The sequence below is a fragment of the Ovis canadensis genome, chromosome 1 (assembly GCF_042477335.2).
Source record: "Ovis canadensis isolate MfBH-ARS-UI-01 breed Bighorn chromosome 1, ARS-UI_OviCan_v2, whole genome shotgun sequence".
NCBI lineage: Eukaryota > Metazoa > Chordata > Mammalia > Artiodactyla > Bovidae > Ovis > Ovis canadensis.
The window spans coordinates 8,839,348-8,856,368 of record NC_091245.1 but is presented as its reverse complement, the minus strand read 5'-3'; the positions used below and the strand labels follow the sequence as shown (position 1 = coordinate 8,856,368).

The 17,021-nt window shown below is 40.5% G+C and overlaps 1 protein-coding gene across 7 annotated transcripts in view; it reads left to right on the top strand.

The window, feature by feature from the left end:
• GIGYF2 (GRB10 interacting GYF protein 2) overlaps positions 1-17,021 on the top strand; it is a 133,051-nt gene that overhangs the window by 70,473 nt on the left and 45,557 nt on the right. For 5 of the 7 annotated variants that reach the window (XM_069585457.1, XM_069585463.1, XM_069585472.1 and 2 more), the window contains 6 exons: positions 5,790-5,969; positions 9,812-10,029; positions 10,122-10,284; positions 10,363-10,548; positions 14,758-14,954; positions 15,901-16,060. In XM_069585457.1, coding sequence (XP_069441558.1) covers positions 5,790-5,969; positions 9,812-10,029; positions 10,122-10,284; positions 10,363-10,548; positions 14,758-14,954; positions 15,901-16,060 — 1,104 coding nt within the window. The remainder of the gene's footprint in view (positions 1-5,789; positions 5,970-9,811; positions 10,030-10,121; positions 10,285-10,362; positions 10,549-14,757; positions 14,955-15,900; positions 16,061-17,021) is intronic. The other 2 variants (XM_069585483.1, XM_069585494.1) reach the window with 1 other exon arrangement.

The following is a 17,021-nucleotide window of genomic DNA, read 5'->3' as shown; positions in this document are numbered from 1 at the left end:
CCCTGGATTAGGAGTTTGAACATCTATGTTCTCTTTCTGCTTTTAGTCACTACTCAGCTGGGTGATGGGGTTCTCTGGTAGCTCAGATGATAACAAATCCACCTGCAATGGGGGAGACCTGGGTTCCATCCCTGGGTTGGGAAGATTCCCCTGGAGGAGGTCATGGCAGCCCACTTTAGTATTCTTGCCTGAAGAATCCCATGGACAGAGGAGCCTGGTGGGCTACAGTCCATGGGGTCTCAAAGAATCAGACACTACTGAGTGACTAAGTACAACATAGCACAGCTGTGTGACAGTGAGAGATCCCCCTAGGGGTATCCCTTTCCTCACAGGAATAATGGAAGTGATAAAGTTTGATTCAACCCTTGTGGTAACCATGAAGATCGTATGAGATATTTCAATACATTTTGTCACTGTGTAAGCTATCAACTCATTTGTTTATATGTGTATCCCTGGGCAGTGGACCAGGAGGGTAAGTGTTGTGTCTTAAGTCTTCTTTATTTTAATCCTGTGTTTTTAATATCAATATTTGTCCCTGGGGAAAGCCCTCATCTTAATGTGCCAGAGGTTTGAGTAAACAAACAAACAAAAAATGATAAAGTAGTACTATTTCTTTGGGAAAATACTCAGTAGTACTTAGCACTAAGTTGAATATACCTTATGGCCAGCAGTTTCACTCCTAGGTGAAGACCAACAGAAATGCAAACATATGCTTACCAAATTTCATATTTAAGAATGTTTGTCACAGCACAGTTTATAATAGCAAAAAAATAGAAACAACCAAAATCAGTAGTAGAGTAATATATTGTGATAATATGATGCTGAAGCTCAAACTCTAGTACTTTGGCCACCTCATGCGAAGAGGTGACTTACTGGAAAAGACTCTGATGCTGGGGGGGATTGGGGGCAGGAGGAGAAGGGGCCGAAAGAGGATGAGATGGCTGGATGGCATCACTGACTCGATGGATGTGAGTCTGAGTGAACTCTGGGAGTTGGTGATGGACAGGGAGGCCTGGCATGCTGCGATTCATGGGATTGCAAAGAGTAGGACACAACGGAGCGACTGAACTGAACTGAATATATTGTAATATATTGTTCATACAGTGAAATCCCATATCACAGTGCAAAAGAACAAGCTTCTGTTCTCTGTAATGATGTGGGTGAATTTCCTGTAATGTTCAGTGAAAGAAGCCAGACGCAGTACAGAATGAGAGAAAATATTTGCAAACAGTGTGACAAGGACTTAATTTCCAGAATATACAAACAGCTCACACAATCAGCAACAAAAACTAGACAACCTAAGTGATCTAAATAGACATTCTCCAAAGAAGAAATAGAAATGGCCAGTAGGACATGGAAGGATGCTAAATGTCTCTAATTATTAGAGAAATTCCAATAAAAACCACAATGAGGTACCCCCTCACTCTAATGGGCTAGTGTTTATGTAAATTCAGGCAGCTGAAAACAGCAGATAATACGAAAAATCTTTGATTTGGAAACTCATATTTAAGCCACATTAGTATACTGTGTTACAACCGTTAACGTAGAAAAGCTTCAAAGAGGTAGCAGCACTTAGCTTTGATCATCTTAAGTGATCTGGTGGTTTTACCTACACCTTTTTTTGAGAAGGAGAAAAAGGTATGTCACTGTATGAAATCTGTCATTTGATCTAGTAATTTTACTCTATGAAGTTTTTTTCAGAAGAAGCGGTTCAGAAAAGCAAAACACATATCACACAGATATCTCTTCCTAAGTTATCTAGTTCTCAATAAATTAGTTATGAAGTAAGTGTCCAGTGGGGAATTACCTGGCAGTTTTGCAACAGCAGCATGGTAAACCTAGTATATATCCATTCATATTAAGTTGGGCATGACCTAGCAACTGAACAACAAAGATACATGATCACAGAGAAATAGTTGCTGTTTAAATGAAAAGTAGGTTTTGAAATAGTGGGTATACTGATTGAAACTATGTTTTAAAAATGTTATGTAAAAGCTAGCCATAAGTGCGTACAGTCTTATTTCTAAGATAGAGGAATTGGTATTTTTATTTTTAGTATCTTTAACTTTTTTTTGCAACTTACCAACTGTTAGAAAAAATTATAATGACCAGTTTTTGATTGGTTAAGCATTTTACCGTCAGTTCAGTTCAGTCGCTCAGTCGTGTACGACTCTTTGCAACCCCATGAACCGCAGCATGCCAGGCCTCCTTGTCCATCACCAACTCCCGAACCCCACCCAAACCCATGTCCATTGTGTCAGTGATGCCATCCAACCATCTCATTCTCCATCGTCCCCTTCTCTTCCTGCCCTCAATCTTTCCCAGCATCAGGGTCTTTTCAAATGAGTCAGCTCTTCACATCAGGTGGCCAAAATATTGCAGTTTCAGCTTCAACATCAGTCTTTCCAATGAACACCCAGGACTGATCTCCTTTAGGATGGACTGATTGGATCGCCTTGCAGTCCAAGGGACTCTCAAGAGTCTTCTCCAACACCACAGTTCAAAAGCATGAATTCTTCTGTGCTCAGCTTTGTTTATAGTCCCAACTCTCACATCCATATATGACCATTGGAAAAACCATAGCCTTGACTAGACGGACCTTTGTTGCCAAAGTAATGTCTCTGCTTTTTAATATGCTCTCTAGGTTGGTCATAACTTTGCTTCCAAGGAGTAAGCGTCTTTTAATTTCATGGCTGTAGTCACCATCTTCAGTGATCTTGGAGCCCAGAAAAATGAAGTCTGACACGGTTTCCACTGTTTCCCCATCTATTTGCTGTGAAGTGATGGGACCAGATACCATGATCTTAGTTTTCTGAATGTTGAGCTTTAAGCCAACTCTTTTCACTCTTCCTCTTCACTTTCATCAAGAGGCTTTTCAGTTGTTCTTCGCTTTCTGCCATAAGGATGGTGTCATCTGCATATCTGAGGTTATTGATATTTCTCCTGGCAATCTTGATTCCAGCTTGTGCTCCTCCAGCCCAGCATTTCTCATGATGTACTCTGCATATAAGTTAAATAAGCAGGATGACAATATACAGCCTTAACGTACTCTTTTTCCTGTTTGGAAACAGTCTTTTGTTCCATGTCCAGTTTTAACTGTTGTTCCTGACCTGCGTACAGGTTTCTCAAGAGGCAGGTCAGGTGGTCTGGTATTCCATCTCTTTCAGAATTTTCCGCAGTTATTGTAATCCACACAGTCAAAGGCTTTGGCATAGTCATTAGTGGGTGTTCTTTGCAGGGTAGAGGGGTGCGGCGCTTATTTTGCTGCCTTCATTACTTCTCAGAGCCTTAGCGTAAAAGTAGATGGAAATGAGTGTTTTGATCAGCTTGTCCATCAGGTATTTGTATTCCTACTGTGCCTGGCACGTATTACTTGGAACTGAAAGATTACATGTGTTAAAAGTTATTTCCTATTGCTTACCAGTTTATACACATTAGGGATTTCTTTGTTCTAAATTTTTCTTCTGAGTGTATAGCTGTATTTTTCATCAAGTCATATAATAGATGTGGGAATGTGGGCTTTGTAAAATGTCTTGTCCCTTCTTATTCTTAGCAGGAGAGCTTGGAACATCTAACCTTTCTAACCCAAGGGAAGGTGTGGAATGTACCTATAGTTGAACTCATAAAACTTGGTACTTGGTGTGCAGTAAATATTTGTTAAATGAGTCAGAAGATTAACATGAGAATTGTAGTTATGTCATTTAAACAGTGGTATGTGATTTTGGACCATTCCCACGGGTTATCTTTTTGATCCTCAATATTCTCAGCTGTAAAATTGGAAAAATAATTTCTAATACTGAGGATTGTTACAAAGATTAAATAGGTTAACTGAGTGTTTTTGTTAACTATGGCCGTGTAACAAGTTACTCCACAACTTGGTGGCTGAAAACAGCAAGCATTTATTCTCTCAGTCTCTGTGGGCCAGGAAGAAGCAGCTTGGCTCCGTCTCTTAGCTTAGGTCTGGCCTGGGTCTTCTGTGCAGCTTCAGTCATTTCAGGGCTCGATGGGGGTTGGATCCACTTCCACACCCACTCACGAGGCTGTTGGCAAGCCTCAGTGTGGGCTTCTCACGTGGCTGCCTCACAGCAGGACTGCTGGATTCCCTCAGAGAGAGCATCCAGGATGGAAGTTCTTAGCTCAGTATCAGAAGTGACATCTTAATCAGGTCTACTGGATTCTGTGTGTTAGGATCAAGTCAGTAAGTCCGGCCCACACTTAAGATGAGGTAATTACACAAAGATCAGAAGACAGGGATTGTTGAGAAATTGTCTTGGAGGCTGCCTATAGTAATAAGATTTTGCCCAGCAAATAATTGTACCCCCCATTCCAAGATATTTTATTGTGTAATAGAACAACCCAAATGAACTTTTTGGCCAGTAATAAGATTTTTCCCAGCAAATAATTGTACCCCTCCCATTCCAAGATATTTTGTCATGTAATAGAACAACCCAAACAAACTTTTTGGTCAACCCAGTACTTGATAACAACCTAATAACTGTTTGGGTAAACAGGATAAGGACTCTTTAATACATGTGAAATGGAATATAAGAGGATGAGCAGAATTTCCTCATTTTCAAATATACAATTTTTTTTTACTTTAATACAGTTTATTGAAAATAATTGAGATTATCACTGAAAGAATATGTAACTTTTATAAACTGTGGATTCCAGTGTATGTTTTAGATTTTCAACCACATATTTTAATGTGAAATTTTCTATAGTTTGTTATGAATTACATATGTTAGCACGTGTGGAATAGTTGCAGTGACTAACAAATTGGTATGGTTTAGGTTTCTTTTATCTTTTGAAAGTACCAATTTAGTTCTCTAGGTATAACAGTTTCTCTTTTACTGTTAATGTAATTCTTGAGTTGTATCCAGTTAGACGTAACTTAGCTTTGAATTTTGTTCAAAAGCGATTTGTTGTATGCCTATAATGAATGTCCTGGGTGCCAGAATAAATGACAAGTTGTAGCTTATACTTCCTATTTCTGAGTTTAGAATCTGTTTGGAATGAAAGAGAGGTTGACAGAATCACTGATAGAAGTTGATACTAAATACGTTGATTTACTAAATCAGATAGTTAAAAGTAATGTACGACTTAGGGAAAAAAAGGATATACCGGTAAGGAAGGATTGCCAGGTAAAAATAGGAAGGGTACAAAGCAGTCCATGTAATAGTCTGAGGGTAGTGTGGGAATGTGAATGAAGAATCCGTATATACATGCGTAACTATGAAGTGAAGTGAAGTAGTTCAGTCGTGTCCGACTCTTTGCAACCCTGTGGACTGTAGCCTACCAGGCTCCTCCCTCCGTGGGATTCTTCAGGCAAGAATACTGGAGTGGGTTGCCATTTCCTTCTCCAGGGGATCTTCCCGACTCAGGGACTGAACCCGGGTCTCCCGCATTGCAGGCAGACGCTTTAACCTCTGAGCCACCAGGGTAGGCTATGCGTAAGTATAACCATGGTCAATTTTTGAAAGGCTTTATAAGAAGCTGTTGATGGTAGTGTTACTCTGAGGAATCTTGTGTAGGGGACGGTTGATTTACTTTTCACTGCATGACTTAAAAAAAGCACATATTAGTTGTGTTTGGAAAAATAATTGCTCAGTCTTTGAACATTCAGCTTTAAGAAATGTGTCTAATAATATACTCATATAGCCACATATATTTTATTTCTACTGCCTGAACATTGAGAGGGACATATTTGCAGAAAAGCTTGATTCGAGCAGTTAAGTCTGTTTTTAAAATCCTTGCTGGCTGAGGCTTACGGTTACTCAATTTCTTTACAGGGAGACCAAATTTTGAGGAAGGTGGACCAGTGTCAGTGGGAAGAAAGCATGAATTTATACGATCAGAGAGTGAAAATTGGCGTATTTTCAGAGAGGAACAGAATGGAGAAGATGAAGATGGAGGCTGGCGACTAGCTGGATCGAGAAGGGATGGAGAAAGGTGGCGGCCCCACAGCCCCGGTAAGAACCCTGTTGAGCAGAAGCACGCGGGGACCCAAGGAAACAGGGATTTTGCAGGAATTCTTAAGAATAAAGTAGAAAACCTAAACCAGTAAAAAAGACATGTTTATGTTGTCACACTCAGTCTTGTTACCACATAAAACATTTAACATAAAAATTCCCCACACCTGTTCAGTTGATTAGAAAAAGTCACTTTTTTTTTTTTCTGGGGCAGTGTGGTTTAATGGAAAGCACCTGCCCTTAACTGTGAAAATGAGAGAGGATTTCATTTGGTTTATCTAAGTCTCTGAATCTTTTTTCAGCATGCTTTTTAATGTGGTAATTTTATGCTTGCTTAGGAATACGTGCTCTCCCTGAAGTGAGTTTTTTTTTCTCTGCATAAGAAAGGATTTATTCTTTTTTTGTTCTGAAAATGTGATTTCTTATTTGAAGAATAAACTTTAAACCTCGGTCAGAAGCAAAAGCATAAGTTTATCCTTTTGTCCCTCTAACTTTAGAAAAAGGAGAGAGAATAGTCATGATTAGTGGTTTTGTAAGTTCTTCTGTTTGACTCTTAAGAAGGCTTCAAACTGTTCTTCCTGGCATTAGATATGCTGGTAATTGAAGACACTGGTGCTTTGTGTCAAAGTTCGTTCCCTACCCAAGTGCTGATTCCATGCCTCATGATTGTCAGATGCCCCTGCAGTTTGAATCTTGGGTCATGCAGAACTGAAGCATACAAAGAGTGTGTACATGTCTTTTGAATTTCACATGCATAACATTATTTTATGTACTGACTGTATGCCAAGGAAGCTTACTTTAATAGAGGAAGATATAATAACGTAATCCTGGAAAAGATTGAAGGCAGGAGAAGGGGACGACAGATGAGATGGGTTAGATGGCATCACCGACTCGATGGATGTGAGTCTGAGTAAGCTCCAGGAGTTAGTGCAGTCCATGGGGTCTCAGAGTCGGACACAACTGAGTGACTGAACTGAACTGATAAAATGTAAACTGTTTTCATTTATTTAAAAGAAGTTGATTAACAAATCATTGGCCTGAGTAAACATTATAACTGGTCTTTAGGGTCCTTTATGGAGTTGTGGATAGGTGGAAACTTGGTGAAACTAATCATTGGATAGAGCCATAATCCTTTTACCTCAGCTCCTCACTGGCTACCTCTTGGGAGAGACTTCTGTCATTAGTGGGCATTGTTTGCATCACAGTTATCTAGGCAGTTCTTATCAGTCTGTGTCCTGGGCAACCAGATCTTAGAGTTCTCTTCAGGGCATTATGGGATTTTATGCTGAGCTTGCCTGTAAGCAGAGGGGCTTGTAGACTATGTTCCCAACAAACATTCAGTGAAAGAATGGACGGGAACTGGGCTGAGTGAGAAGAAAATTCCAGCTGATCAAAAACAAACAAGGTGAATGTTTTGGAAGATGAACAGTGTTTCTGAGCCCGAACGTCTAATGTTCATTCTATTAAAGTGAGTTAAAAGTAAAACATCAGTGTTATATTCTGCCACTTAACCACCTCACCCAAGAGCTTAGATTTTGGATATATATTGCCTCTTTTTTTTGTCTCCTATCTTTTGTAAATCTTTCTTTCCAGTGAAATTTGACTTTCACATCAGTTTTGTCATCAACTTGGTAATTTTCCAGTTCTTTATTAAAAGAATGTATTACCATTTATTTTAAAAAGACAGTTTGTGTGACATAAAGATATATGGGGGCTGAACAGTATAAATATGCATTAAAAAAATCTACTTTTTTAACCCAGCGTATTAAAAGCAAGTCTGATTATATCAGTTGTTATTAGTTACTATCTTAATATTTTAATTAACCTTTTATTAGATTTGATTAAAATTTTAAATACAGTGATTTTGACTTAAGAAAATAGTATCATAATTTAGTTCAGATTTAAGGTCTGTAAAGCAGTGGTCAGTCTTAATAAGCTATAGATGTGCCTTATCTGCTACATTTAGTTTCATGAATAAAATTTTATTAACTATTTAAGACAACAAAGCAATTACAGGGTGTAGTTTTATTAAAGTACATCTCACAGCTGGGAACGTATGGAATTGGGAGCATTAAGGACAGCAGAGCACCCGCTCTGGGAGGTGAGCTTAGGAAACTTAGAGGGAAACATGAGCCACATGCCTAGAAGGATAGATTCCTATCGCAGTGCATACTTAGAAACGAGAGCAGCAGACAGCGCGCTCTGGAATTCAGCTTTTGATCATGAATACTTCTTTGGGATAATGGCTCTAGTTACATTTAGACAATCTGGTTATAAAACTCCTTCATTTTCATAGGAGGCAATAAATTGTGTTTTGTTGTTGTAAGTAAAGTGTGGGAAGTGGAAGAATAAAGTTTTCTTCCCTTTTTGTAAGTGGCTTATGGGACTTCCCTGGTGGCTCAGACAGTAAAAAAAGAATCTGCCTGCAGTGCAGAAGACCTGGGTTCAATCCCTGGTTGCAGAAAATCCCCTGGAGAAGGAAATGGCAACCCACTCTAGTATCCTTGCCTGGAGAATATCTTTAACAGAGGGACCTGGTGGGCTACAGTCCATGGGGTCACAAAGAGTTAGACATGCCTGAGTGAGTAACACTTTCACACTTTCACATTAAGAATCTTATAAGATGCTACCTGTATTTGATATTTTAACATTTTGCCCTTTGGTTTTCAGTTTGATTTTTAGATCACAGGTTTTAGCAAATTGGGCCTCAAGAGTACAGTAACATTTAACTTTGACCTCCTTTTTTTTTTGCGTATCTCCCTCGGAGAAAGCAGTCAAGGATATAAAATCATAATAGGATAAAATTTGCATCTCTTTTTAAGACTCTCTTAGATTCAGATTTGTCAGTGTTAACAAGAGGACTCCCCCCCGCACCTGTTTTTTGTTTGTTTGTTTGTTTTTTTACTTAGATCTTTTCTCCTTGGGCAGTTGTTTTCTGTTGGAAAGTAGATGTTCTAAGTAATATGCAAGGGTGGATTTAGGAATGTCCCTGGGGGTATTCCACAGAAATTAAAACTCCCTAGAGAGAGTTAAGAGATGAGAGAAAAAGGAAAGGAAAGTAAGCCTGTTACTCTGGAAAGAGCAGTAAAGGATGCAGGATTGGATTCCAGTTCCTTTGTTATGCAGGTTACTTCTCCTGGCAGAGGTTTTGTTTCATAAACTATATAATTGGGATAGTGGGCCAGATATGACATGTCAGTGCTCTAATTTCATGACTGTTTTGGGAAGTGGGGAGGAATCAGAATTACCAGTGGGATCCTGAGGCTAGTGGGTGGACATGATGAGCCTGGTATTAAGAACTGACATAATAGCATCATGTCGTGGATATTGTTATATTATCAAGGGGGCTGATCTTATCCATAAAGAATGATATTTTCATCAGAAGAAAGAAAATGATTTAAGACTTAGCAAAGGGGGAGCATGCATGGACTCAGGATGGAAGGATATCCAGTGCCTAAGTCTAGGCTAGGAGTGGGCCGCATGAATGACTGATCAACATTTCAGTCAGACATTCAGTTCTAGAGCTTATTAAAAGTAGATACTTTGAAGAACTGTCCTTTAAAAGTGGTTTCCTCTAAGTTTATCTTTAAAAGCCTTAGAGTATGTTGTGATAGTAGTTTATGAAGATAGCTACTGTTGTCACTTACTGAGGGTACATAGAATATAATAGTGAACTTTAAGCTTCGTTTTGTTTGCTTCATTTCCTACTTTTCTCTTTATAGGTTGATCCATTTGCATTAGCGGTCAGTTGTAATTTTCTCCTTTGTTTCCTGTCCATGGTTTTCTCTTTCGAATACTGTCATAAAACTTCTCTAAGGTTTGTGTCCTCCTCCTCATCCCAGATGGCCCTCGTTCTGCAGGCTGGCGGGAACACATGGAACGTCGGCGAAGGTTTGAGTTTGATTTTCGAGATCGGGATGATGAACGGGGTTACCGAAGGGTGCGCTCCGGCAGTGGAAGCATAGATGATGACAGGGATAGCTTGCCTGAGTGGTGCTTGGAGGATGCTGAAGAGGAAATGGGCACATTTGACTCATCTGGTGCGTTCCTCTCTCTGAAGGTAAGAAATTTGTTTTAAATATTATCACAGGGACTGACCTTTTTCCAAATCCAAATATGCTGTTCATCTTTGGCTTTATTTTCTCCCTACAGAAAGTACAGAAAGAGCCTATTCCAGAAGAGCAAGAGATGGACTTCCGACCTGTAGAAGAAGGGGAGGAGTGCTCCGACTCTGAGGGCAGCCATAATGAAGAAGCCAAAGAACCTGATAAGACAAATAAGAAGGAGACAGAGAAGACAGACAGAATAGGAGTTGGTAAGGCTCATTTTGCCCTTTATTTTTAATCAAACTAAGTTTCCTAAGTTGTTAATTTAAGATTGCTTCCTATTGCAGAAGCTAGTGATGAAACACCCCAGACCTCCTCTTCATCTGCTAGACCAGGTTCTCCTTCAGACCAACCTCAGGAAGCACCACAGTTTGAGAGGAAAGAGGAATCCAAAACTGAGCAAATGGAAAAAGCTGAAGAAGAGAGTCGGACAGAAAATAGTCTATCAACCAAAGTGTCCAGCAGGGGGGATGGTATGTATTTATGAGAGTCAGCAAGCCAGACTTGGACGTTGCTGGGACTGGTGATTAAATGATATGATAGGCTTCGGTTTTGCCTCTTTGAACTGCTCCTAGTGGTGGATTATTGGAGTAGGTTATTTTACCTGTGTGTGTGTGCATGCTCAGTCCCTCGTTGGGTCCAACTCTGTGAGACCCTATAGACTATAGCCTGCCGGGCTCCTTTGTCCATGGGATTCTCCAGGCAAGAATACTGGAGTGGGTTGTCATGCCATACTCCTGGGGATCTTCCTGACCCAGGGATCAAACGGGAATCTCCTGCTTTGCAGGCGGATTCTTTACCACTGAGTCACAGGGGAAGCCCATTTTACCAGTCAGCCTACTCAAACACTGCTTCCCCTGTGTATCTATCCCAGAATTCATCAAAACAATTAGAAGCAGCAAGGTACTATCACTTCCTAGGGATACAACCACCCTGGTATTAGTCAAGCAAACTGGATTTGGGATCCTCTGCAGTAGTTTGATTTCTGTATCAGATTCCTTTTATGTAATGGCTGTGTATGTGTCCAGATGACAGGCCATAATGCCATTGTTTCAAAGAGGCCAAGATAACTCTGTGGAAGACCCATCACCTTTGCTAGAGAATAAGCTTAAAGTATATCTCCTTTTCCAGTGTTACTGTATTGATTTTAAGTTGCTCGTACACCTTAACAGGCAGTATTAATGTTCATTTCCATGTTTCTTTTTGTATGTACTAAAAAATGGCAGTGTAATACCTGATATGGAAAGGTAATTGATTTATTCACAATGAAAATTAGGGCTTCCCTGATAGCTCAGTTGGTAAAGAATCTGCCTGCAAGGCAGGAGACCCTGGTTCAATTCCTGGGTCGGGAAGATCCTTTGGAGATAGGATAGGCTACCCACTCCAGTATTCTTGGGCTTCCGTTGTGGCTCAGTTGGTAAAGAATCCACCTGCAAATGAGGGAGATCTGGGTTTGATCGCTAGTTCAGGAAGATCCCCTGGAGAAGGGAAAGGCTATCCACTCCAGTATTCTCGCCTGGAGAATTCCATGGACTGTATTGCAAAGGGTCAGATACGACCGAGCACCTTTCACTTTCACCATGAAAATTCATGCCTGTTAACTTGGCCTATGAGAACCTCGGGTGATCTAGCATCTGCCCTGCCTCTGCAGTTTCAGCACTAAACTCTCTGTGTACTTTGTACTCTATTCGTCAGCTTCACAACCTATTAGTCCTGAAATGTGCCTTGTTCTCTTGCCTTTGTGTCTTAGCATAGTGCCTTAGCATATGCTGTTTTCTGTGCCTGAAACTCTCCCACCCCAAAGTCCCAAGCTAGGTTAGGTGTCTTCTCCTTAAACAGCCAGCACTGTTTCTGAAAAACAACATTATGAAGAACTGTTTGTTCTTACTCTTGCCCAGTAAATACTATTTTGAGAGCTTGAACCAAGGATTTTTTTTTTTCCTTCCATCTTTTTAATGTTTGTAACAAAGCTAAATGAATGAATTCAGCAAGTATTTGAATCTCTACTGTATATATCAGGTACCATGGGACTTGCACATTTTGAGACCTCTTTCATTTGTAGTAGTAATTTTTCAGCTATGCTATGCCTCGAAATTATTTGTGGTTCATACTTCTAAGTGTACACATGTGGGGCCTTATTTTAGGACGTTTTAGGATGGGGTCTAGACATGTATCTTTTGGGAAAGCTGCATAAATGTGCATTGAGGATTGAAACTCTGGACTTAACAATTTATAGGGGAAATAAAGCATGTGCATATCAGTAACCTAGGACCAAAATATGAATTCATGATTGGCACACTCCTGGAATAATCAGGAAGTAAGTGTCTTTGAACTTGTCTTAAAATAATAAGTAGAATTTGGAGTTAGGTTTAGCAGGATGAATTAGGAGAGGGCATTCCAGTAGTAGGTTGCAGTGAAAGCTACAGTGAGGAAATGGGGCTGATCCAAGCATGGGCAGGAAATCAACTTCTGTTTTTATTTAGATGAAGTATGAGATGTGAAAAGGCGGCTGGTGGGAAACATGGTTGGAACATATATTTGAAAGCTGTGTGTGAGGGTAGATTGTGTTGACAGAGGGCTGCTCTGTGACCAGTTGGTGTCCTGAGCAGTGCACTTGTAAGGGGAGGAAGTGGCAGATGAGATTTCACAGTAGAAATTGACAGGACATAGTTACTGCTTGTTGTTTATTAGGGCAAGGAGGAAGGAAGAGTCAAAGATGAATGAGGTGTGTGAGAGGATTTCCGTTCAGTTCAGTCGCTCAGTCGTGTCCAACTCTTTGCAACCCCATGAATCGCAGCACGGCAGGCCTCCCTGTCCATCACCAACTCCCGGAGTTCACTCAGATTCACGTCCATCAAGTCAGTGATGCCATCCAGCCATCTCATCCTCTGTCGTCCCCTTCTCCTCCTGCCCCCAATCCCTCCCAGCATCAAAGTCTTCTCCAGTGAGTCAACTCTTCGCATGAGGTGGCCAAAGTACTGGAGTTTCAGCTTTAGCATCATTCCTTTCAAAGAACTCCCAGGGCTGATCTCCTTCAGAATGGACTGTTTGGATCTCCTTGCAGTCCAAGGGACTCTCAAGAGTCTTCTCCAACACCACGGTTCAAAAGCATCAATTCTTCGGCCCTCAGCTTTCTTCACAGTCCAACTCTTAGATCCATACATGACTACTGGAAAAACCATAGCCTTGAGTAGATGGACTTTAGTCGGCAAAGTAATGTCTCTGCTTTTGAATATGCTATCTAGGGTATCCTTAATAGAAAAAGAGTGGAAGTTTTGAGGAGCACATTTGGGAGGGGAGACAACAAATTCAGGCTATGAACATGGAGTCTGAGGTGTTGGTGAGAAATTCAGTAGAGATGGCCAGAGAGCAGTTGAGAGTGAGGGGACTGTAGCTCAATGGGACGAGTTCTGGGCCACAGAGAGAATGAACATTTAAAAGATTACATGCACTGTTAGGAGTGAGAAGAAGTGGACTGAGAACAGTACCTGGGTAATCCCTATTTTTAGAGGGTAGATAGAGGAGCCAGAGAAAACTCTTGGCACGGCAAGAAGAAGAGTGCAGGAAAAGGAAGGAAGGAGAACGTTCCAGTTTAGAATTGGGAAGATAATGTCAGACCTAAGGTTCAGTGATGGGGACTAGGAAAAACCATTGTGTTTGAACACTTTGGGTGAATGCTTATCTTTGGGAGAGAAGCTTTCGGCTGTTGGAAGTGGAAGTTACCTTATAGCTGGTATGGGTGGTGGTGAAGTAGAGAAAGTTGTATAGACGTCACACTGTCCTTTTAAGAAGTCTGTCAAAGAATTTGGAGAAGCTTGTTGTAATTGAACACACAAGATTTCAAAGAGGAAACTACTGTTGTATCTAATTACTTCCATCCCCCTTTCCTCCTCAAGAGCCTGAGTACTGAGAGGTTAGAAATAGGAACCAAGACAGAACCTCTTTTGTAGTCTTTACTCTTATTGTGAAGAACCTCCTGCTCTGTACGGGTAGACCCAGTGAACTTTTTGTTACCCTGCAGAATGTGTTGAATTATGGTCATTATAAGTCGAAATAGGTAATTATTCAAAGTAATTGCAGATGTTTTTAATAAAGGTTTTTATGCTTCCGTTGTAGCTCAGCTGGTAAAGAACCCGCCTGCAATGTGGGAGACCTGGTTTCCATCCCTGGGTTGGGAAGATCCCCTAGAGAAGGGAAAGGCTCCACTCCAGTATTCTGGCCTGGAGAACTCCGTGGACTGTATAGTCCAAGGAGTCATTAAGAATTGGACATGACTGAGCGACTTTCTCTTTCACATGCTGAGATATGGTGTCTTTGAGGAGATGCAGTGCTGTTTACTGTCTTTACAGCTCAGAGACATGATGTAAAGAAGGGATTGGACTAATTCTGTTTGTTTTCAAGAGGTAGACCTGTAACTATTGGGTAGATACTCTAGTGACACAGTATGGCATTGCAGAAGCCCTTTCTGGGTACGTTTTAATCTTATTTGTTGTCACCCTATGGAGGTAATTCATCATTCTGGGGAGGAATACACACTTCTCCATAAGAAGTAGCAGCAGTATTCATGACATGGTTCACAAATCTGTTGAGCCCATTTAGCAAGCTGCTCAACTTGATGCTTGTTATTCTTTCCAAGAGTCTCTTTTAGAGGATTTTCATCTGTCTACACTTTTTTTCTCTAGAAGTGGTTCCTGATGTCCAGCAGCCCCTGTCGCAGATTCCTGCAGATACAGCCTCTCCGCTCCTCATCCTCCCTCCTCCTGTCCCCAGCCCTAGTCCTGCCCTCCGGCCAGTGGAGACGCCAGTCGTTGGTGCTCCTGGAATGGGCAGTGTTCCCACAGAGCCAGACGATGAAGAGGGTCTCAAACACTTGGAGCAGGTACAAGTCACGTAATTCTTTCTTTCCTCGCGAACTGCCATAAAAATTGAAAAGCATTAAATGAATATTCAGAAATGGAACTTTTGTGCACTAGATTTTGTGTACTGAAAAACTTGTTTTTACATCTAGTATTTATTTGTATGAGTAATTGTCTTTCAAATCATTTCATGCTTTTAAGTTTCTGCTATGTAGTAGTCATTAAGTCAGGTTATTTTTTGCTCTTCTGAGGTTGCCCTGAGCTGTTTCCTTTTCTTTTTTCTTTTTGGAAATTAATGGAATGCCAGAAATGGCAAATACAAGCAGCTGTGGATAGGCACTGTATCGTCTATATTTTTCGCCTGAAGTGTAACAGGGAAAACAGAAATACCATCATACTGATGTCTCTAGAGTTCCCTAACATTTTTATATACTGCTGCTTATATGTAAGGTAAATGATAGCTTGCTTTCTACAGAGGAAATTCTCTTTCCTTCAGGGTACAGTAGTTGGTGGCAGGAAGTATTGCAGAAAGGAATAAAAACTTGTAAAAGATTTTATTTGTAATGTATTATAATTGAGCTTTTTGATCTATTAGCACATGTTTTTGCAGATTTAGTTTGTATAATTTAGGATTATTTGTTTAAATGGCACTCTTAAGTGTGTTGATAAGATGCTTAGATTTTGATCTGTTCCAGTTTTAGTCTCATTTGAGTTTTCTTGATAATTTTGAAACCTTAAGCAAGACTTGATCCCCCTGAACCTGCCTTAGTTCACAAAGTTTCCCCCTTTGTGAAATGAGGATCGTACCTATTTCATGGCATTATTGGATGGATGAATTGTTGCCTGCTGTGTCCTTTGCACAGTGCCTCTCACAGATCAGGTAGTCCAAAAGAGACAGACAGTTGTGTGTACAAGTATTAATTTAGGATCATTTGTTTCCACAGTTCATTTTTTAATTTTTTCTCTTAGCAAGCTGAGAAAATGGTGGCTTATCTCCAAGACAGTGCACTAGATGATGAGAGACTGGCATCAAAGTTGCAAGAACACAGAGCTAAGGGACTCTCAATTCCACTGATGCATGAAGCAATGCAGAAGTGGTATTACAAAGATCCTCAGGGAGAGATTCAAGGTAGGTTGTTCCATTCTCCTCTAAGTAGAGAAGTATGCCATTACCTCCAGATTCTCTAAGATGGTGATTCAGTCGTTCAGTCACTCAGTCGTGTCCAACTCTTTGCGACCCTGTGGACTGCAGCATGCCAGGCTTCCCTGTCCATCACCAACTCCCGGAGCTTGCTCAAACTCAAGTCCATTGAGTTGGTGATGCCATCCAGCCATCTCATCCTCTGTCATCCCCTTCTCCTCCTGCCTTCAGTCTTTCCCAGCATCAGTCCTTCCAGTGAATATTCAGGACTGATCTCCTTTAGGATGGACTGGTTGGATCTCCTTGCAGTCCAAGGGACTCTCAATGGTCTTCTCCAACACCACAGTTCAAAAGCATGGTGGTTATTTAACATTAATTTGTGTAATTGTAGAACAAAAGTCAGCGCTACAGGCTTTCTTCTTTTGTATAGATGTTTCATTAATAGGTTCCCTCCTTAGTACTTTACATTTCAATGATGGGAGGGAGTCCAGTGAAAATAATTTGAATACAAGGCAGATTGTGATCACTAATATGATGGGGCGGGGAATAGTCAGTATACTTAAGACTCCCTCATTTCTGGCATGCCAGCTATTGACTGGGCAGTTGAGTTTCATACATTCACTGTATTTTAGGCACCTTATTAAAAAAGATGATGGCAATCATCTTGGAAAAGCTTGTTTGAATGTTTCACTGAAATGGAGTTGATATCATAAATGACAAAAGAAATATTTAAAATATTTGAAAAGGGTACCATATTTTAAACTAATTGCTTAAAGTATGTGTATGGTATGTAAGTTAGGTTAGAATGCGGAGAGTGTGTTGTGAAGAATATCTGCTGATTTTTCATTTCTGCATTTTGAAGTTTTTGCTTGTAACCTGAATTTCATTGTTGACTGTTACCTCTCTTTAACATCATAATTTCTTTTCTATCCTCAGTCCCCCTCCCCTG